Source organism: Chionomys nivalis, chromosome 18, assembly GCF_950005125.1.
Source record: "Chionomys nivalis chromosome 18, mChiNiv1.1, whole genome shotgun sequence".
NCBI classification, from domain to species: Eukaryota; Metazoa; Chordata; class Mammalia; order Rodentia; family Cricetidae; genus Chionomys; species Chionomys nivalis.
The window spans coordinates 39,429,106-39,450,807 of record NC_080103.1 but is presented as its reverse complement, the minus strand read 5'-3'; the positions used below and the strand labels follow the sequence as shown (position 1 = coordinate 39,450,807).

Genomic DNA, 21,702 nt, shown 5'->3' with positions numbered 1-21,702 from the left:
GCTTATAGTAATGTTAAAATGTCATATCCAGTCAAACATTTGTTGGTGTACGCGGTCTCACAACTGTTGGAAATACTTTTAGCGAAAGACGTCAGACACTTGGGGGCGTTCCTTTGAAATCAAAGGCGCTCTCTTTGAAAATTCAGTGGTTTCTTCATTTCCTCCCATATCCCTTTCTCCTCTTCCTTTCCGTAGTGCGCACGACCTTCTAGCTCAATTCTCAGTCTTTCTGGGGCAGAGTTGCCCCCTCCGACAGTCCTCGGATCCCCGCGCGCGCTGGGCGCGGTTCACACCGGCCTGTCGACTGCGTACTGGCAAGCACTCAGGTTGGAGGCCGGGTTCTGCACGCTGGCGTAGCCGAAGCTGGAGTGCTGCTTTGCTTTGAGTCTCAGGCTGGCCAGGCTCGAGTTACAAGTGTCCCTATAAACGTACGGAGGAGTCGGCGGTGCGTAAGGACAAGCGGGCGTCGGCACCGCGGAATTCAGCGACGGGCTGCTCAGGTTGTTCAAGTTATTCAGGCTATTGAGGCTGGAGCCCGGGACGCCGGTCACTGCGGAGGGCACCATGCTGGACGACATACTCATGGATGAGATGGAGTTGGGCGGGGAGAACATGCTCTGCGACGACAGGGGGTTGACGTTCATAGAGTTAAAGAAGGGGAAGCTCTTGGTGGACAGGGACGCCGACGTGAGGCCCTTGGCGGCCCAGTTGTTGTAGGAGTAGCCAGGGTACATGTCATCGTAAGGCTGCATGAGCCCATTGAACTGCGGCCCGAAGCCATTCTTGCACAGCTCAGCCTGCTGGTTGCGTTCCCGTTTTCTCCATTTGGCCCGGCGATTCTTGAACCAAACCTGTGGTGGTGGGATAAGGGATGAGACAGAGGATACAATTAGTTCAAAACTCATACAAAGTACCAGAAGCCAATCCGGGTCACACTCTTGCTGCCCCCTGTCCCTGAAGGCTACATGGCCCTGCAAGCCACTGAGAACAGTGGAAACAATGCATTGGTGCTTGTTCCGGCCTGGGTAAAGCTCTGAGGCCTAGTTTGCTCCAGCTGTATCACAAAGCCCAGTCGAAAGCCTAAAAAGGGCCTATGGGTCGCTTGATCCCCCACGTCCCCAACGTAGACCCTATTTGGGGTCTAAACACACTGTAAAATAAACGGGACCCTTACCAGACCTTGCAAACTTGCTTCCCCATTCCAAAGCTACAGATTCAGTGATGAGGACCCGAGGGACTAGGAGGGCACCCACTCTCCTCCCACACAGCCCCTCCCTTCCCTCCAGTACCTCCACTCCCCCCTCCCCCAACAGATGCGACACCCTTCCTCTCCTAGAAAAACAACCAAATAAAAGGCAAAAGACCACCTACTTGTCTGCTCGTTAAATTTCAGGAGCTAGGCAAACTGGGAATTCTGAAACAGCTTGTCCCCGAACCCTCCCTTCGTTCTGCCTTGTACCACGGCGCTCCCACCCAGGCCTTGCTAGCTATGGACTCAGCTCTGGACAGGACTAGTGCAGACTTTTGGCTTTGCGGGAGGCTACTCAAGCTGGCCAGCCCCCAACCCGCGTCTGGTGGCCCCGCCACAACCCCTCTTCCAATCCACACCGGGCCCCCGCCAGTCGCCCCAGACAGCGGCTTTTGTGTATTGGAGCAAGGCCTGGCCCAGCAGCCCAGAGCTGACACTGGTGATGTTTTACATTACACATCCCTGTCGCGCCCAGCCGTCTAATCCGCTTTTCCCCCCTTTTCCTTTCATTCTTCATTTCCTTTTTTCTCCCCCTTCCTCTTGCTATAAAAAGCAAGCCTCACGCACTTGGCGGAACAAGTAAGCTCCCAAAGGCGGCTACTGGAGCGAGCACCCCGCAGCAGAGGAACAGGGCCCGGGTGGGGTGAGAGGCCTCTCCCCGGGGATTTCAGGGAAAGACAAATTGTGTCTTTATTTTAATTACTTGTCTCTTCTTCTCCAGGCCTTCTAAACTTTGACCAGGCGAGAAGAATACGTGCAAGGCCCGTCGTTCCCTGATGCTAAAGAAAGCTAAAGAAATACTGACCTTGCTCAAAACCACGCGGCCCCAATGCGAGCGCTGGCTCCCGGCAGTTAAACTAAAACCCACGTCTTCCCGGCTCCTTTATCAGCCGGCGTAGTCTAGCCTCAGTGCTTAACTTCCCTCCGCTTTTGGCAATACACTTTGGTTTTTATTTTCGTTGTTGTCTAATATTCTCTTTCTTTTTGCTCCACTCCCCTTTGTTTTCTTTCTTCTACACAGACCGCGTTGCGTTTTATAAAAGCAGCGATCTCTGTAGAGTCTGCTGGGTTCTGTTTTCCTCTTTCAGAATCCTAACAATTTTGGAAATTCCCACCAACCGGCGTTAAACAAGGATACTGCTACTGGGTAATTTATTTAAACATTCATTTTTTTTTTCGCCAGTCCGTAAAGGGGCAGATTTGCTACAGAGTAGAGGTAAGTCCTCTTTATAAATCTATAACTATAATTAAGCGAGGGGTGTGAGTACAGCCTTCAAAGAGCTGAACTCCCCCGAGAAGATAAATAAACCAAATTAAAACATCTTTCTTCTCCTTTCTTCCTAAAAGTGCTAGTAGAAAAGTCATTACTTCCAAGGATTACAAAACTAGGTAGTAGAGAGTGATAGAAGTCTGAATGGCTGAAAAACCCGCCCTTGAAAAGACCTGCGAGCAACTCTTGCTAGCCGAAGGGAGAAAAAGGCTGGTCCGGGCTGGGCGCGAAGGTTCCCCATTGAGGCCAACCCTTGCAAGTTTCTGGAGGGTTTTCTTGTTCTAGGCGCACAGGTTGGAGCCTGTTCACAGCTCCTGGCGGGGAGGGATTTTATTGGCGCTCGTCTGGCGACGGCAAGCCGGGAACACAATGCCCTTTGCTGAGGAATGCCCGCGCGGCTCAGCTTGGGAGGGCGCCTGATGGCCGGGCAGAGAACGGGCGAGGCTGTTGGCGCCTGCGCCAGGCAAGCCGCTCCGCCTGGGAACCAGGAGTGGTAACCCTGGGCACACTTGCCGCCTGGAGCCCTTGGGCCTTTTCTGGTAAAATTTCTTCCCATTAGCGCCCAGAGGGCGAAACTGCCTTTTCACCCACCACTTCTACCGCCACCCCCGATCTTCAGGGTCTGAACCTTGGTAAGGCCTCCCCTCTAGTTTCCCCAGGCTGGGTACTGTCTCCTACCCGAACTCGGGCTTCCGTCAGGTTGGTCCACACAGCGATTTCTTCGCGAGTGGACATGTCTGGGTAGCGGTTTCTCTGGAAAGTGGCTTCCAGCTCCTGCAGCTGCTGGCTAGTGAAATGAGTCCTCTGCCGGCGTTGCCGCTTCTTCTTGGACGGATCTTCGGCGCCCACGTCCTCATTCTTCCCCTGCTGGCCCTTATCTTTCTCTGAAAAAACAAAACAAAAAGAAATACGTACCGTTTCGGTCAGATTCCCACTTGCAAAAAGGGAGCTCGAAACTGGATCGGGAGGCAGAGGCGGCGTGAAGAGCCCGGTTGCAGAAGGGGGACTGGACTGTGCGCTGCGGCTCAGTAACATCAGGGAGCACTGTGTCTGGGGGTGAGCAGTGGAAGTGTGGGTGTGTGCGCCCCGTTTCCTCCCCTCCCCCCAGCGCCGCACGTTTTATTTACGCGTTTATCTCACTGAGGCGGTACATTCATTTTTTATAGCTTTTACTCACAAGCAAACAGCCCTCCCGAGAAGACACATCTTTCACGACACGTACATATACGTGTTTTACAGATAACACCCCGACACCCCCCCAACCCTCAAATTTCTTTACGGTTTGGAAGGCTGGGAAAGTGGATGCTGGGATACAGGTAGGAAAACAAGTTGGCCAGCTCTTCAAGGGCTAGGGAGATATATCAAAGGCCTTTCTAAGTTTTAGAGATACTTTTTAAAGGAGTGAGGCTCTTTGGGAGATAAAAGTCAACAAGAAGCTAGGGACAGAGGTGGGGCGGCCTCTGAACGCCCTTGGATGGAAATGCTGAGGCATTTGTGACCTAAGAAACTGAAGGAAGGCCAAGGTAGACACGGTAGCGTGTGCTGGATTACACGCGCGCCACAGAAACCAAGTCGATGGGGACCGAATGAAAAGGACAGGGTCACTAGAATCCGGGCTCCCGGAAGTTCTGCGTAGAGCTAACAGAGCGACCACTCCCACCACGCCTCCCCCAGGAGGGGGCGACTTCCTTGGGGAGCAAGTGGACCAGGAGGCGCCCGGGAGCTGGGCTCAAGTGTAGGTGGTACAGCGCGGCGCCTTACCTGAGGCTTCAGGGCTGGAAGTATCGGAGATTGTGTGCACCTCCAGTCGGTGTTTAGAGGAGTCCAGGGAGCGGGGTTGACCAGGGGCCAGGACCGAAGCCATGGCTAACGCCTGGGAATGGTGACAGAAGGGTGAGGAGGCGGCCGACAGCTTAGTCCCGGCTGCTCGGTGCTCCAAGGGCAGCGGGCCTTTCCTGCAGTTCATGGACGAGGGAGTGCGGCGCCCTAGGAGTCCAGGGCTACGGCCCGCCGAGCCCCGGTGGCCGCGAGTTCTGGGTAGCACTCTATGCGCCGAGTGTCCCCGTGTTAGCAGAGACGGTAGAGTAAGGGGACGCAACCCCTGCTGAGTCCTCGAGCCAAATTCCCCCTGTCTTCTCTAGCTGCAAGCTTCAGCCAAAAGTATTCGGCAGCCGAAAGTCATGGGGCCAACGGAGACTTGGGGACGTGGGCAGGAGGGAACCGCTTCGAGCCTCTTTAGGGAGCCGACTTCCACGATCCAAAGCGAAACAAGAATGGGCAAAGACCCTTTTCTTGCCTCCCTCCCTCCCCCAGATACCCCTCCAATAAGGACAGTTACGGGCGCGCTCTGCCCGCCCCCCGCGCTGCAGCCCTGACAGCGATGTGTCAAGAGTGACAGGGACAGGTAGCTGATATTAGATCCCCCGCGGCGGCTGCAGCCGCCACGGCCACGGCGCGGGCCTCTGAGCACACCCTCCGCGGCGCGCACGCACACCCCCTTGGGCCGTCTAGCTGGAGCCGGGCCCCACCGCAGCTCAGCTCCAGACACCCCGGCGAGCGACGGGCAAGATCTGCGGCTCCGCGCTTCCCTGTTGGCCTAACTTCTTAAAACCAGAGGCGGGCTTCCTGGTGACGAGACGTCACTCGGCGGCGGCCCTCCCCAGCTCTCCCCGCCTCCGCCTCCTCCCAGACCCTTCTCGGGGTCGGAGTGACGTGGCTCCACACCAATCGCGAGGCCCCGAGCCGCGGCAGAGGGATGGTTCTGTCTGCACCTATCAGCAGCGTGAGGCCCAACTAATTCCTAGCTGTGCCCACCCGGGCTACACAGGCGCACTCCTGGGAATTCTGCTCCCGCCCGGCCAAAGGCAACCCAGCGTTTGGTTAAAGGTCCCCAGAGAGAGGAGGCTTGGGGTCGGAGGGCTGGGAAATAAAGAAGGAAAGTCGAGGACCTATAGGTATATGGTTCTGCAAGCACCCCTTTGCCTTCCTTTTGTGTCTCACCGCATCCATTTGTACACCAGAGTTCCCCCGACACCCCGGGCCAGGACAGATGTGCTACCTAAAGCTATGAAGTTATAAAATCAGCAAATCACCTTTGCCATCTTAATTCCGCCCCCACCCCAATCGCCTGTCAGGTGAATATCGTGCTAATCCAAGGAAGCTTTAATTGCAAAGAAGACAGTCTTGAAAAAGCAGGCTAATAAATTAGAAATCGAGAAGAAAATGGACCCGTCAAAAGGAAATTACCTTGACTTTAGTCGAACAACTGCTTGGTGGCTCACTCTGGATTTATACATGAATAAAAAAGTCGCCTCAAATCACGTCCTCGGTAATGCTTATTAGTCCCCAGACAGAAAACTCACAATAGAGGAGAAACCCTAACCCAGAGCTTTCGAAATGCTGGGAGCTTATCCATTCTACTTAACGTTGATTAAGACACATCCTAGATCTTTCGCATTCCTCGTACACTGTATTAAGTTCGTCCTAGCCAGAGAGAGCTATGCTTTAAATTCGACTCCCTTGTTTACTTTATTATCAATCAGATTCAAATCCAGGCTTTAGCCCGTAGAATCAACAACCTTGAGCTAATTATATAGAAAATATGCCTTAATGAATTTCCATACAATTAAGGACGTTGCCAAATGACCAATTTCAAGGATGATTTTTAACAGTCATTTTCTTTTCCTAGGGAGCTCAAGGCTTTCTTGAATCATTAAAGCGCAAGGAGGCAGAAACAGTAGATTTGCGCCGGGGGCAAGGGTGGGGGAATGGGGGGGGGCGAGGACACTAGAGGACTGCCCAGCTAGGACAAGTAAAGTCTTTTTCATTTGTATAAAAACAAAACAGATCGCTCATGGAGGCATCAGCACTGTGCAATATTATTCCAAAGGAAAATTTATTCCAAAGGAAATTTTAAATATTTTTTTCCCAAAATTCTTTGTGGGACTGACTGGGAGAGAGGAGTCTGCTCAGTGCTGAAGTCCTTACCTAGCTCTTAGGAGGTTCAGGGTGTGATCTAGCCGAAACACACACACACACACACACACACACACACACACACACACACACACCTTTTGTCCACTAGTCTAGGTCGGCTGAAGAGCACAAAGTAATCTACCCCTCTCCCCTGGTTTCTGCACTGGTGATTGTTTTACTGTGGAGTTAGTGTTATCATCTCTGAACGTAATTTGTTTGACGTTACAGTCAATGATTTGCAATGCCGGCATAAGGAAAATTCAGTGAATTCCCTCCTAGTCCTTCCTTATTCACAAGGTTGGGGGCCTTAGACTGGCTCTAAGCAGGTGAAGCTGACTACAAATATATTTATAGCATTTGTCTCTCTTTTACTGCCCCCCCCCACCACCATGCTATCAACAATCCTCCCATCTTAAATACCACCCAAAGGACCAATATGAGAATTATTTCCAGTCTCGCCACACCACTGTCAATCCATTCTAAGAATTTGACTGCTAGGAGAAATTATTTCATAAGCTTTACGTCAGCATTCTTAATTTTTAACCGCTTGTTCTGCCTCACCCCATTCTATGCCCATAAGCACACATTCATACACCTGCTGGGAGCAGAACACATGCCCTGGTGGCAGGTCTGCATCCACTGGGGCCCATGCATCTAGTAACCTTATTACTAAATTATACATACTCCGCCAGCAGCCTGTTGGTAAAGAAGGTTAAATTAATTTACATTCTACCCATTATCTGGTGCTTAAATGACGCATTTTATCCCTGAGATTTGGCGGGCCAATCTCCTTCTCAGACCCCACAGCGTTTCACTGAAGACAATGTTCTTACATTTGTAGTGGGTTTTATCTGATAAGACTCTAATTTGCTTAAGTCTTTTAAATAAGGGTTTTAAATGTTTCTAGTCATTTTCTTATTGAATTTCCTCTAATTCCCTCAAGATCATAAAGTATATATGTAAAGTAAATATTTTTTCCCATGTACTTGCTAGGGAATGACCTATAACTAAGTCAATACGAATCTCTCCTGCCCAATATGTTTACTAATCATATTCTAGTTTCTTTTAAACCTCAGCACAACTGTGGGTGTCACAGTACCATAGCCCAGAATGCTTCATTTCAGGATGGACTTCATTGCATCAAAGAATGAAAGAGTCTCTACTTTGATAGGCATACTCTTCTTTGCCTCAAGATATGAATCCTGACATGTCAGAAACAGTGTTATATTTTGTTGGTGTCGATTTGTTTGTTTTTGAGGCTAGAGACATTTTGCAAGACTCGTTTTTCTCTACAACTGAGCAGGTGCAAAGAGCCATATATTTAAGATCTTCTCGTATTCAATGCAGAGACTTTCAGACTTTCAGCTTCAGCTCTGACCGGTCCACTCTTCTGGTAGAACATCCATATGGAAAAACACACACATGAGGGGGGCTTCACAAGACCCCTCAAATGGATGGAAAACCCAAGGATAAGTGGTTGCTCCACATAGTGCCAAATTATGGCAGATTTGGGAAAGATATAGATGTACAGATAGCCAAGTCTAAAGAGATAAACATTTTAGATTGCACGGAACCATTGAGGTCAAGAGATTAAAGACGGCCAAGCTGTAAGCGGAGAATGCTAATCAAAGTTAAAACAGAATCGCATATCACTGAGGTATGTTCATACATACATCTGTGCACACACATGTATGTACATGAGCATACACAAACAACTGATTCAAATACATTTTAAAAAGTATTTTTCACAGTCAGCTGACCCTCTCCTACTCGCTGTATATATGCCAACCTGTCCTGGTAGGATGCCAGCCTTCCCAGGACCAAAAGGGTTCATGTCAGAGTAGGTTATGGAGATGTGTGATGGGGACCAAGGAATGCTTTGCAATGAAGACTCAAGGGTGGTGACCAAGTTTGGAGCTGTAATCAACTATTTGAGATTTGTAGACAGTCATGGGTGACATAGGCAACCAAGAAGTTGGAAGTCAAATCATACTTTAGGCAAGTTCAGTGGTACTGTGAACCCAAGTGGGTTCTTTTTGGTTGACTTTAGAAATGATGGTGACTTCAGCCATCATCAGAGAAATTTTCTATTCAATAAACAAACAACAACAACAAAATAAAAACAAGAAAAAGGGGAAAAAAGGCGGGGCGGGGTGGGGGGAGCCTGGGTTCTGTCATGTGTCTGTCTTTCTTGAGGCCAAGGAAAGGAAGCCTAGTGTTAGGAGGCACTAGTGGTCAAATCAACTGGGTTTTCTTGCTTACTCCTTCAAAGAAAGACCCTCCGGGAGGGAAATACGTGACACAGGGGTCAGGCGTGTTTTGAGCTGGTATTTGCTACCGATTACCCGTCTTAAAGTCTTATTTAATTTCACACTCTTTAGCGTTAGTCAAGCAAACTCCCTCCAGCCATCCTACCCTGGTGAGTGGTAGGACTGGGCAGTCCCTTTTGGTGGAGTCTGGACTCGGACTTAATCAATCAGTCCTCCAATTTTGTAAAGATCTGCTCTCAGAATTCATCTGGAAGATGGCTCAATTAGAGGGCTCCCAGAGCTGTCAGGCCATAGGGAGGTGTGTGCATGTGTGTGTGGGGAGATGAGGGGGTCTGCTGCATAGTCCTAGGTGTCTCAAGGACCAGGCTTGGCCAGAACATAGCCACGAGATGGGCAGTGAGTGTGCGTGTATGTGTGTGTGTGTTTGTGAGTGTGTGTGTGTGTGTGGGGGGGTGAGACACAGAGGTCAGAGGAAACCTGGCACCGGACCTGGAGAAGTGGCTTCTTATTCTCTCTTTCAACTGAGTGGGCTTTATTAACACATCAGACTTGAAAAGATCCCTCCACACACCCATGAAAGTGACCACCCCTCTCGAATTGAAAGCTTTTGTGGGGATGATCTTTCTTGCTCCCTAAAGGCAACCAAAAGCTTGGGTTTGCTAAAAGGGAGGATTCCACTGTGAATCAGAAGGTCAGAGATAACTGATAGGGCAGCCCCATATAAAACCATACTGCGTCTCTGCCAGACCATCTCCAGTCTAGTCTAATTGTTCAACCTCTTGAGGTGCTTTGGGGTGACAATCTAAGGCAGCATTAGGGTGCCACTGGGAGAATTCCCAACTGCCCAGTGAGAAAGGAGGAATGATTGAGGGGATGCAGGGGCGCTGACACTACTGACCCAAGAACAGCTCATGCCCTCTTGTTTGCCCCTGAGCCTGGCAGGTTTACTAGGCTCTTATCTACTCTCTCGAAGCATCACGTTACTGACTGGTGAGATTGGTATAGTTAAATGCGACTTAGAGGTGTGGAGATGAGAGAGAAGGAGAGAAGAAAATAGAAACAGTGAGATAGGAGAGGAGAGGAAAAGCCAAAGAAAAGCAATGGCAGGAAGAGAAGGAAAATGAAAATAAATATCGATATCCAGGTTTGGAGAAAGGGAGGTGTAAGGGGCTAACTGAAGTCACTTAAAAAAATAATTGGATTAAATCAATCCTCTCTCTCCAGTTCATGTTCACCTCTTTTTCCTATTTCTCTCTCCCTCCCTCTCCCTTCTTTCTTTCTTTTTTTTTTTTGTCTCCCAGACATGCTGGTAGCTAACATTCGGCATTAGTTGCCATGGTGACCATAAATCACGTAAATCCAAAAATACCCACCTATAATCTGAGATGAAGCTTTTATTTCCCTAGCGAAATAATATTTTAAAAGCTGTCAGATGACAAAAAAAAAAAAAAAAAGGAACCCACCTCATTGTAGTAACCTTAGTAATGTATTACTCTAAAGATTTAAATTAAAATGTCAGCGCGCCCAAAACATGCTGGGAGAATCTTGGGCACTCCGTGTCAGATTCTCACAAAGAAGTTGCCTCCATCACTCCCGATGGTTCTTCAACACGTGCACACACTTGTGCCTGTGCTCGCTCCAGTGTTCTCTTCCTTCCGCCTGACTGCTTTAGTCTCAATGGACTCTAAAGCACTGGTTAGTAAGAGAAGGGAGTGTCCTGTTGAGGCTTCTTAGGGACCTTTTGTGTTGCACGTGGGTTGTTAATCAATTTGGGGGTGGGCGATCTTTGGATGGTTTTTGGATGGGTACATCTTAAAGAAGTTTAGTGGAAAGAGAGAAGAGCGGGAGAGAGCAAAGCTATATTCGGGAGGACTGAGCAGTCAAGGGTTTGCTTTAGCGAAGCCCAGAAAGGGCGGGTCTCACCTCCTATCCCTGCCTTCTTTCCCAGGGGAAGAAACTTTCCCAATTGAAGTCTCTGGGGAGGGGCCTGCGGCTGCAGTTGGGCCTTTTGTCTTCTAACTTGGGCTTGTTGTCTTTTGCCTATCTTGGATTACAGGGTATTCGCCTAGATGAAGAGCCATTAATTACCCATTCAGTCAATATTAGGAAGACGACAAAGCTTTTTACATAGGATTAAGAAGACATCAGATTGTTCCATTAGTATATTCCTGCTCACGAATAAGCTTTCTGTTATACATTTCCTTTTCCCCGGAGTCGCTCTAACAACTGCTGCATATATTAACAGCAGTCTGTGCGGAGAGGAACAGCCTAAGTGGTCTAAAGAAACTTTCAGTGAGAATAGAGGCGGTTGGGAGGAACGCCACCTGCAAAGAACGCTCGCTCGCCACCGATCATCAGGGACCAACTACCTGGACATCTGGTACAAGTTCCCGCTGGGGCTGGGGGTTGGAAACCACAGGCAGAGAGGCGGTTTCTGCCAAAATACTGTAGGTTTAATGGTGGTAGAGGTGGTGTTCAGTGGGGAAAAGAAAGTAGGTAACCGCCACCATCCAGTTTTCCTGTCGCTTTGCTTTTCTTAAGCCCCAGGTCTCCTGGAGTCAGCACCTGTGTCTGCCTCCTACTCACAGCCAAGATTTCCCCTCTTTTCCACAGGTGACCTTTTTTCCCCTCATGGCTCAGATCCCTGACGCAGGCATCACCATTTTGCATTTTTGCTACAGCAGGTTTAAGTAGCTTTCGTTAGAAAGTTTCCTATTGAAATGGCTTCATGATGGCCAAGAGAAACCGAATCGTTTGCGTTTGTGGCTAAATTAGGAGTCCACATAGATGGAGCTTTGCCAACGTTTTCTGACTGAGTGGGGACCCAAGAGGGAAATTGTGCCCAGTCGAGGACCAGAGTTTACCCATACCCTTCAAAAAGAATTGAGCTGGCACCCTGGGAGATGGGGCATACGGGGACACTGCATATCAAAAGTGATCTTAGCGTTTCCTTGCTAAGCAGGGAAAATCTGGGGCTTGGTGCGATCAGAATACTTTTAGCCCAGCTAAAACTATTTAAAAATCAATGGCATGGCTGAAGGTAGGGGGAAGTGGGTGAAGTACTGTCCGCTTGTCCCAGGGCAAACTGGACAGGCTTTGAGGCCAAGCGGGCAGCGCTGTGGGCTTTCCGCCGTACTCTACAGCAGCGCCTCTCAAACATTCTGCTCTCTGTTCTCTTCCTGAAGGTCAAGACCAATTTAAGAGTTCCTAAAAAACTCCGAGAAGTCCTCAGCTGGCCTCTGGTCCCTTCTGAAATCCTGGCCAAAATACCTCCCTCTCCTGGTGCCCGGCCATCTCTCCACTCACTCACTTTCTCAACTCCTATACTGCTTCCAGTTTCGGGATTTGAAGCCGATGGTGGGCTTCTAGGAACCTGGCTTAGGTCAGCTGAGAACTGGGGTCTCCCTTAAGGAGCACGGGGTGTTTGAAGGAGGAGAGGTAGGTGCCATCATTGACTATCATGGCTCTCTCTTTGTCATTGCATGCCATTTAAAAACATGCTTTCCTTTTTCAAATAAAAGAGACCTTAAACGTACAGAAAATAAATCCGAATTAGAAGTTTGCATTTTCCATAAATTATTTTTATAATACCTAAAAGGTACTTAACTCTGTGACCCCTCCCCCAGCAATGACTGGGGGCCTTGCTTACTTGTGTATGACATTTTTTGATCTATCAATTCTCTCTCTCTCTCTCTCTCTCTCTCTCTCTCTCTCTCTCTCTCACACACACACACACACACAAAACCAGTAAAATTATGCTGTTCAGTATCTCTTCCCATTACATGTCTCTTTTAAATTAATGCCATTAAACACATTTGAACAGCAATTTTTCTCTTCGGCCCTCAGAAAAACAGATGTTTTGGCAACGTGGGGATTTCATACAAGCTTTAAAATAATTCGGCCTCCAAGTAAAGGCTTCTCTCTCTCTCTCTCTCTCTCTCTCTCTCTCTCTCTCTCTCTCTCTCTCTCTCTCTCTCTCTCTCCTCTTCCTATCATTTTCTATTTCCTTTCTTTCTCCTATTATCAAAAGCGAATGCCAGGGCACTTGGCAGTGGAGACTCCGTAGGCTCCGGACTCGTTCCGCCCACCTACAAGGACCTTATCCCACCAAGGACTCTTTGAAGGGGTTCTTCGTCTATCAGCTCAAGGCGGCCACCTAGCCTCAGAAACAATTCTTTGGGTCAACGAAATCAGGGTTGGGAGTGGGGTCGAGGCTTCCGGTCACAGGCTACAGGACGTAACTTGCCCTCTGTAACGCGGCGGCCGGCCCGCCCCCTGCGAAGTCACGTTCGAGCTCCCCTGGCCCGGTCAGAGCCGAGGCCGAGCTTGCACAAAGCATTCTCCCTGGGAGTCATCGCTGCTCTTGATTTTTAACCATATCCCAAACATTCTCCGGTCTAATAATTTATTTTTACGACCGATTATCAAACAGAAGAAGAATTTAACACAATCTTAATGACAGAAATCACCCGACATTATCTCTGCATTGCCCCTATTTAACCCCTTGGGGTTAATCCCGGACAAGTGAGCGTTTAACTGGCCCAGCAGGATGACTGGGGATGTGTGCAGTGTCCGGCGGTGAAGCTGCAACTTGTCTTAGGCGGTTTATTTCAACAAACGATGCTTTTTCTCTCAGATACATGAAGAAAGCCTTTGCTTTTTTCCTTTTTTTTCTTAGTAATACTTTTTGTTTACTTCATGGGAGTTCCAAATTTCCCCTCTGGCACACATTACATTGTGTCCTTACGCTTTAATCCGGAAGGAGGGGGTTAGGGGCCCGAAGGCTGTGGGGAGTTTTATCTCCTCACACTATCAAAGGTCAACAACCTCCTAAGGTTGGGCACTTACTTATTACGGAGCCTGGAAAACCCGGAGAACAGAAAAACCATAAATTGGAATTTTACATGTATTCCAAATGAAGGCCTCTCTGTCTCTTATTTACACACATACGTTATCTAAGGACACGTTTCTATTTCTCCAAGGCCTTGGCTGTGTGTGGGAGACATTTTTTAACCTTTTACCCAAGCCTGCCGACTGGTCTAGGATGAAATCAGCCAACCAAGGAACCACCTCATCCAAGCCCAAGACCTAGAAGCTAGTACAGCAGCTGGGCTCTCTGATAGCTCGCAATCCCAGCGGCCCCCGTGTGCAGCGCACAGTTGCTGTCTCGGCCTCTGCAGGACTGTCGTCCGAACCCAGACCCTCCGAAGTGAGCCTTCAACACAACTTTGCAGCCTGTGCCTGACGCGAAAAAACAACAACAACAACAACAACAAAAAAAACCTGCACCCACCCGCTTGGGTGGGGCATGGCTGTGAGCTTCAGGGACCGGGTGGGCCCTGGTGGTGCTGAGTGCAGTGGGACCGGGCGAGCGACAGAGGTCGCTGTTGGATCACTTTGCACGCCAGCTGCAGCAGGTCGTGGTAGGCTGGGGCGTGCGCAGGGGATCAGACCACAGGGAGAGAGAAAAGGGAGAGGTGTTGGGTCTCAGGAGTGCAGTATAATTTGTGGAAAGGAATTAAAGTCCCTGGGACGGCTGCTTCGCGTTCTACCCAGAAGCCAATTGTCTAAGTTCTGCAGCGGGGACACACCGGCTCTAGCAGCTTCGCCCGCCAGGGCTTCACCGGAGACCCAGAGTCCCGGAGGCGGGAGCCGGGCGCGCGGCCTGCGCTTCCCTCCCCCTTACCATTGGCGCCGGGATGCTGTCGCGGGAACAGCTTGCTGCTGGCTGCCTCTTTCAGGCTCTCGGGAGAGTCCGTGAACTCGACCTTTTTGATTTCGGAGTCTTTGGAGAAGAGACATTCAACGGCCGCCGGCTGCACGCCTGGGCCACGCGTGCGCCCGCCCCACGTGCGGTGGCAGGGGACGCCAAAGGGCGGCGGAAAGGCGTCCCGAGCAAGGGCCAGAGTTAGGGGGATGAGGCCGGACGGAGGAGAAAGAGGGATAGAGAGCAAAGACCCCGTTAGAGAAGGACCGATCGCATGCCCAGCCCTCGGAACCCCTGGCAACCCAGTGCGGGCGGTGAACTGTCCCGGTGCCACCCGACCGGCAGCCCGGAGGAGTGTCGGGGCAGGCCTTGTTGGATCACCTGAGCCCAGACCTCCCCCAAAGGACAAGGCCTGGGCTGGCCTGATAGTCTGATTTCCTTTTTGGATAAGCCCTGTGGAGAAAGCTCTAGTTGCAGGGAGCCTCCCTACGGAGCCCCTGCCTCTCGCCGCCCTAGTTTGGCGCATTCTCCCTTCCAGGGACCCTCGGCAGAAGAAGTGGGCTCTTACCTAATTGTACACACGCCGACACTAGTTTGCGACAATTGGTCTCCATTCCCTGTTATCTGCAAAACAGAAGAGAGGCACGACTTTGAGAAGTGGTGGCCAACGGGAGCAAGAGGCTCAAAGACGGCTACTTGTGGGGCGGTCAGGATCAGCTCCAGCTGTTAATCGCCTACTAGGTGCTGGGGTTCAGGGGCGCTTCTTCTGCCCCAGAGCCCCTGGGAGCCGAGGAGCTCTTTCCAGCCTCGAATTCAGGACTCGCACCGATGTTTACCTTGAGGGATTTATGTCCCTAGTTGCAGTGGGAAAGGCCCAGAGGTTAGGAGGCCTTTAAAACCGCGGGCTTCTGGACAAGCTGCGGGGAGTACGTTCAAGGGCGCCTAGGAAGGAGAACAACCTTAAGCTTATACACAGATTGAAGGTGGGCAAAATGGACTTCTCTTTAGAAAGATCACCATTCAATAGGGTGCTAGTCAGTTTGAGCTTAGCAAACATTTACAGAAGGCCAGAAACAGCTTGACCGGTCCCCCCAAAGCAACTTTCTCTCCGTTTTCTGTAATTTTGAAAGAAAGGGAATCTCGGCCACGGGTGCTCCAAGAGCGAGCTGAATTAGGGCCTCTCATCTACCAGGAGCCGCGTTTCCATATTTAGCCACACTTTTCCCTAGAGGTACTCATCCAGTCATTTATTTACCCTAAAGTATGATTTAAGATCGTAGAGCTGAGATACACGATGGGCTGAAGGAGACGGGAGACCCGAGCAAGCGTTTCTAGAGGGGCCGCCAAGTCCAAAGCATTGGGGAGGCTGCTCCTCCAGTTTCTGCCTTTCCCCGTCTCAGGCAGGCTAGATCCTTTTCAAATTTCCAACCGCAGCTCAGACAGCCAAGCTTTTTGACGCGGCCCCTTTTCTTTGCCACAGGCAAACCGGGAGAGGTGGGTGGCGGAGGGCTAGAAGGAGTGGTTGCTTTCAAATCAAGAAAGGGCTTCTCAGACCCCTTGAATCTCCGCTCCTGACTCTTGCTAACCAGGGTACGCCTGCCACCGGAGGGTCCATTTCTCCTACAGCCCAGGGCCGGAGATGGGAGCCGGTTTTGCCAGGCTGGTCGAGGGGGCAGAAGCAGGCCTGGGAGCAGTGGGCCGAGTTTTGGCCAGAGTTGCATTTCCACGCTCCTCAGCCTCCCCAGGCTCTAGGGGACTCTGGCCAAGGTCGCACTGCCTGGAGGAGGGGCCGTCCGATGTGGAGGCCTGGGGATCCAGGAGTGGGGAGCCACACGCAGTTCCCCCCCACATCAGCTAGTGAGCGCCGGGGTGGGGATTCTGCCGATCCTCGTGGACCCGTGGGCCCAGAAGTAGCAGTTTGGCGGCTCCAGATTTAGCGATTCTGCAGTAAAATCACAGGATTAGTCCCTGATTGAGATGTCTGTTCGGGAGATATTACAAAATTCATTATCACAGCTTTCTACTAACTCGATATGAAGTAACACAGATGGGATTTTATTAGTCCAGACTTCAAATGTTTACTTATGATAATTTCGAGGGAAATTTGCATGTCATCATCATTTCGATAATCTTTTTTTTTATATGTCTGAACTGGCTGCATTATTAGCCGGTAGCCACAGCACTGCAGATGGCAACTGCAGTTTTATTTATTTATTTTTTTAAGGACTGAAATACACAGCAGAGAGAGAGAGAGAGAGAGAGAGAGAGAGAGAGAGAGAGAGAGAGAGCTGATCCCTGGGTGTAAAGTCAGTTCCTACACGTTCTCCCCTACCCCCCATGCTTTGGTGTTGAAGACCAAACAAAGCCATAGGAAGCAAACCTCCAAGAAGGGGTAGACTTCAGCCCAGGAATGAAAAGAAGATCAAGACAGTGTTCCTTAGTTCTCTGCGACATGCCCTCGTGACTTTGAGATGCATTTTTGCAGCAATCAGAGTCCCGAGTCCTAAACTTTAATTTTATGCTCCATGTAATGACCGGGCCTAATAAATGGGCTCAGTCGAAATAATTGAGGGAGATTTTTTTTTCTAAAAAGAGAGACGGTCAAGTCTTATCTGCTGATACTTAAACTTGTCCTATCAAGGCCGCTAACGTGTGACCAATTTCACTGCCAGATTACAACAATGGTTTCGATGGCTAATCTCAACATTGTAGATAGGAGACTTTCCCTGATTTGAAGTTATTCTCATGCCAGAAGTTCACATTCTGGTTGGAGTTTGTATGCCAAGCAATCTGGCTTGGGTCAACTTCCATTCTATACCATGATCATGTTAAGAAGCACTACACAGCAATCAGCACGCCCAGTACCACCCTCGCCAGACAGACGGGCAAGCCCTCAGACAGAGAGCAGTTTGCTTACAATTAATTTCTCATGAGCAAACGTCAGAAGGAAACCATAGAAGAAACTACAGTTCTAATCATTCAAAAAAAAAAAAACATCCTGCCCCACTTCGCCCCTTCCCATTTACTTTCTTATGCCAGAGCAGAGCCATTTCATGGAAAGCTGAAAAATAAAAAAGCATGAGGCCATATGTTTTAAATGAACTAAATTGGTGTGATTAGCCAGTAAATTAATTTGCAGTGGGTAATCATTTAAGGAAATTAAGACACCACTTTAAGACAGCTCTGCATTTTGCCATAGCCTACCTTTAAAGCTCTGTGGAATCTGTGCTTCTGGAGCATTGGAAGGGGCAGCCGCGCTCAACTTACAGGGCAAAGCAGGGCAATAACTTAAAGTAGTTTTGCTGAGGCAAAGCAAAACGTTCCTTAAGCTAAGTAACTACTTAATTTTTTTTAACTGAAGCTTGATTATAGAAATCCCACGCTCATTTTCAGCCACATGAACAAGAAGACAAATCCTTAATTCATTTTGGTTACGAGCTATATTTTTGTGAAATTATTGGCATATGCATTTTAGGTGAAGTTGCCTTCAAATGATAGTTGATTTGATTAAAACATCTTTAGTTGTGATTAATGGTCTGAAAAGGATACAAAGAGACCTTTTAAAATCAGGTTACTTGTTTGTTAAAATAGTTTAGAATGCACGAATGCCTATATTGCAATTCATAATAGCAGAAGTTTTCCTGCATTTTAATTTGTTATAATAAAATACAGTACTCCTACGTAACAGAAAGAAAATGTCCCAGGTCCTCGGACATTTCGATTTCTAAATTGTTTTGGGAAGGTGATTAAATTGGAATAAAAATACCCTATTTCCCCCGTTTGGAATCGCAATCGCATCTTTTAGTTAGTTCCCGGATGCAAAACAGTTGCCTCCGTGCATGCAGTTAAAATGCATCTCCTGATGTAGAAGATTGTAGTTGACTGGTGATCAATTTAAAGGATTTATAATCCGAAGTAATTGTGCAGGCTTGGCATCTAGGCCTGGCTCCCAGGTAATTCGCTTGGGCCTGGGAGGTCACTAACTGCCAGTTAAGATGGAATCTCTTTTTTCCAATGGGTAATGATGGGAAGGGACTAATCTATTCCAGTAGCTGAAACTTTGTAGCCGGCCCTTTATCTTGGGTCAGCTAATCCTCGGTCGGAGGATTTCTCCCTATCCTGTGGGCATCGAAATTTCAAAAAAGATGTCTCCTTTTTAATGCCAGCCATGTCGTCTGGCTTTCCCTAGACTTCAACGCCCGGCGGGATTGTTCTAGTGTTGCGGCTGAGGACGAAAAGGAACAGGGCTCTGCAAGATCTGTTTGCCAACTGCGCTACCTCGGGAGAAACAAGCCCGGAGAGCCACAAATCACACAGGGCGGAGGTTCTCCAAAGTGGAACAAATTTCCAGACTCGCATTATCTCACAGCTCTGTGGGAGAGAGGGCCTCCACTTACCGGCTACTGGAGAGAGCGGCTGTCTCCGCGTCCCACCGCTTCCCAGGGTGACTGCCAGGCGGCGGAGGCTCGGGCTGCACAGCCCGCGCCGTGGAGCGGGCCTGGGGGTGGGGGGGACCGCCCGGATCGCGAGGTGCCAAGTTCCGAGAGGGTCTGTGCAGGGGGCTGTGAAAGCTAGTGGACGCGGACAGTTTCTGTCTGCTGTTCTCCAGCTTTCTCGCTCGGTCTCGCACTCTCTCTCCCCTCCCTTGCTCTCATCCCTCTCTCTTCCCTCGGCTCCGACTCCGTGTGCGGAGTGACGTGACGTCAGCAGAGATTCCACCAAACTCCAGTGAACAGTGGCGCGCGGGCGGGCGGCCGAGCCTGTTGTGCGCTGGGCGACCAAGGAGCGAGCACAACGCTTGGGCCACTGCGGGGGGGAGGGGGGGGAGCGTGCAAGGGCGACCGAGGGGGACGCGGAACGACGCGAGCTGGGAAGTGAGGCCCTTGGGCCGGGGTGGCTGCGGCCTGGGACAGGACCCCGGGGGAAAGGCAGCCGAGCAGCAGGGCTGGAGGCTTCAGCCGGAGCTGACCCAGTTGCAAAAACCAACACTCCAGCTGGGGAAGGGGGTAACGAAGAGGGAGGATGGGACGGTAGGGAAAGTAAAGGATCGTGCATCAAACCCCAGGTCCTTCTAAATCTGAGTAGGAGGGCCAGAGCCTGGGGAGTCCGTAAACCTACCCGTGCGCAGAGCAAAATCTGGATTGCTTAGGAAGAAGGGGCAAGGAAAGTGGCCCAGGGTATGAAACAAAGGGCCGTGTGCCTTGGTTTGATCCGGGTGATGCTGCGGGAGAGTGGGTGTGTGAGCGCGTGACCTCCTTTCGGGCCTGCAGAGTCGAGGCACAGAGTGACTGCAGGGACTGTGGGAGGGAAGGGAGAGATCCACAGAGGGCAGCAGCGGAGGTGGGTGGATGAATGCGGATGCCATGGGGAGGAGAGATGATTGTGAAGAAGTTGGAAAAATGGGGTGAGCTAGCAGAAGGTGGGAGGACCACAGCAGACACACACACACACACACACACACACACACACACAGAGAGAGAGAGAGAGAGAGAGAGAGAGAGAGAGAGAGAGAGAGAGAGAGAGAGAGATCATCAAAGAAAGGCCTGGACTGTCGCAGAGGGAAGGCTAGGGCACGGTGTCTGAGGTCTAGGCCGGTGGATCCCAGCACTCCCACTGTGAGAGCGCAGGTAGTAAGGGCCACAGGCCTGCTCGTGTTCGGGATGGAGTCCACTGCTCAAGGCTGGGACTCTCAGAGTCTAGAATTTCCTCTGCTGTACCTACACTCAATAAGTTCACTCCGGGTCACGGATATCTCATTTTTTAAAATGACGAGGTTAAGGTTCCTGACTGAGAGTGGTATTAAATTGCATGGGATGGGGGTGGGGAAGAAGGAGGAAGTTCCCCCCCCCCACGCGTGTGAGCCTTTGCTCTTAAAAGTCTGGAGTATTTAAGGTTGCTGGGGCCATTCCTACTCCAAAAGTGTGTCCTACTTCTAAATCCTTATTTTCTGATTTCCGAAGGAGCCTGTATTTTGGTACCGAGCAGGGTATTTTGCACGGGTCTTGTCTTTGGGTGGAAGGACTATAAATGTGACTCGCTTGGAGAACCAGGTGTGAAGGCGGCTGCCAGGCATCTGGGACAAATTTCTGTCGATCTCAATCAAGGTCATACCGTCAATATATGTTTTAGGAAAGTATCAGAAAACAGTCGTGCCTCATGGGTTCGCGTTTTCTCGCCAATATTAATCCTTGCTTGGGAACAAAACCCAATCAGAGCCGACTTTGAGGCTCATTTCCCCCTTGGTCCCTAGTAGGAGACAAGTTCCCTCTCAGATTCACATTGCTCCTCAGAAATTAGCGCACCAATTCCTGTAACTTGAGGAAAATACAATGATTCCTCTGAAGAATGCCCCTGGGAGGTGTGCAGGAGGAAAGCTAACCCGGGGCTACCGCATACACGCTGAGCTTTCTCTGAATTTGGGGACTGTCTGGAGTATGCTCTATGTTTTCTTGAATGACTCCGTGTTTTCAATTCATTGGTGTTAGCAGTAAAAACAGGCAAACAAACTTGCTCAATTTGTTTTGAGTGCCAAATCCCTTCACTTTGAAACAGCTAACAGTCGACAGATGGACTCATTTTATGGAAGGAGTCAGCCTCTTCAACCTCGAGGAAAAACTGAGGAGAAAGCTGCATTCTAAGTCACCTCTAACTTGTAACACCCAAGAAAACCCAGACTTTCTATTCGTACCCAATGCAAACCAGTACTGTTTAGGGGACAAGAAGTGAGGGGTGTCGGGAGGGGGGGAGTAGCCATACTCTATTTTTATTTCCTCAGTGAACCTTCTGAAATAATTTTAGAAAAATCATTAAATATCTTCAATAAGTCCTCCAGCTGAACTCTGATCTCACCTCATCGGAACATGTCCTGGACAACATTTTCATCTCTGTACATCCACGATTTTTGCTCCTCACCCTCCTAAATAATGGGCTAATGTCCCACTTCCCTTCCCCGACTTCCTTTTGCATTTTAGAAATTGAGAGGTGCTTATAGTAGATGAGCCTGGCTGGGGAATCTCACAGAAGAGAGGGATGAACGTGAAAATCAAGACCGGCCTGAGATCCGAGGAGAAGAGAAAGAAACTGTGCTAGAGAACCTCGCAAGTCTGCCCAGGCTCCTCTTTCCTCACTTTCAGGATCCAGTGCTTTGCAGCCTGGGCTCGGGGGGAAGGGGCTCTGGGAAGCGAAAGAGTAGCTCCACACTCCCTCGTCTGTCGGGAGTCACCCCCCACTC

General features: G+C 49.8%; 1 protein-coding gene across 3 annotated transcripts; it reads right to left on the bottom strand.

The window, feature by feature from the left end:
* Positions 1 to 284: 284 nt before the first annotated feature.
* Positions 285 to 18,912, bottom strand: Pitx2 (paired like homeodomain 2). 3 transcript variants are annotated; one of them, XM_057793655.1, is made up of 5 exons: positions 18,869 to 18,912; positions 15,040 to 15,095; positions 14,451 to 14,549; positions 3,198 to 3,403; positions 285 to 851 (listed from the first exon to the last, which is right to left on the bottom strand). In XM_057793655.1, exons 2-5 carry the CDS (start codon positions 15,083 to 15,085, stop codon positions 288 to 290), a joined length of 915 nt encoding a protein of 304 aa, XP_057649638.1. In that variant the 5' UTR covers positions 15,086 to 15,095; positions 18,869 to 18,912; the 3' UTR covers positions 285 to 287. The 3 variants fall into 3 exon arrangements, with proteins under 3 accessions (XP_057649638.1, XP_057649639.1, XP_057649637.1); XM_057793656.1 differs by lacking the exon at positions 14,451 to 14,549; XM_057793654.1 differs by lacking the exons at positions 14,451 to 14,549; positions 15,040 to 15,095; positions 18,869 to 18,912 and adding an exon at positions 4,281 to 4,485.
* Between the last annotated feature and the right edge of the window lie 2,790 nt (positions 18,913 to 21,702).

Bases quoted from the DNA above. Each gene is read 5' to 3' on its own strand.
- Pitx2 (XM_057793654.1), bottom strand. From the start codon at position 4,485: ATGAACTGCAGGAAAGGCCCGCTGCCCTTGGAGCACCGAGCAGCCGGG. The intron at 3,404-4,280 runs GTAAGGCGCCGC...TTGTTTTTTCAG, and splicing joins TTCCAGCCCTGAAGCCTCAG to AGAAAGATAAGGGCCAGCAG. The intron at 852-3,197 runs GTAGGAGACAGT...CCACCACCACAG, and splicing joins TGACGGAAGCCCGAGTTCGG to GTTTGGTTCAAGAATCGCCG.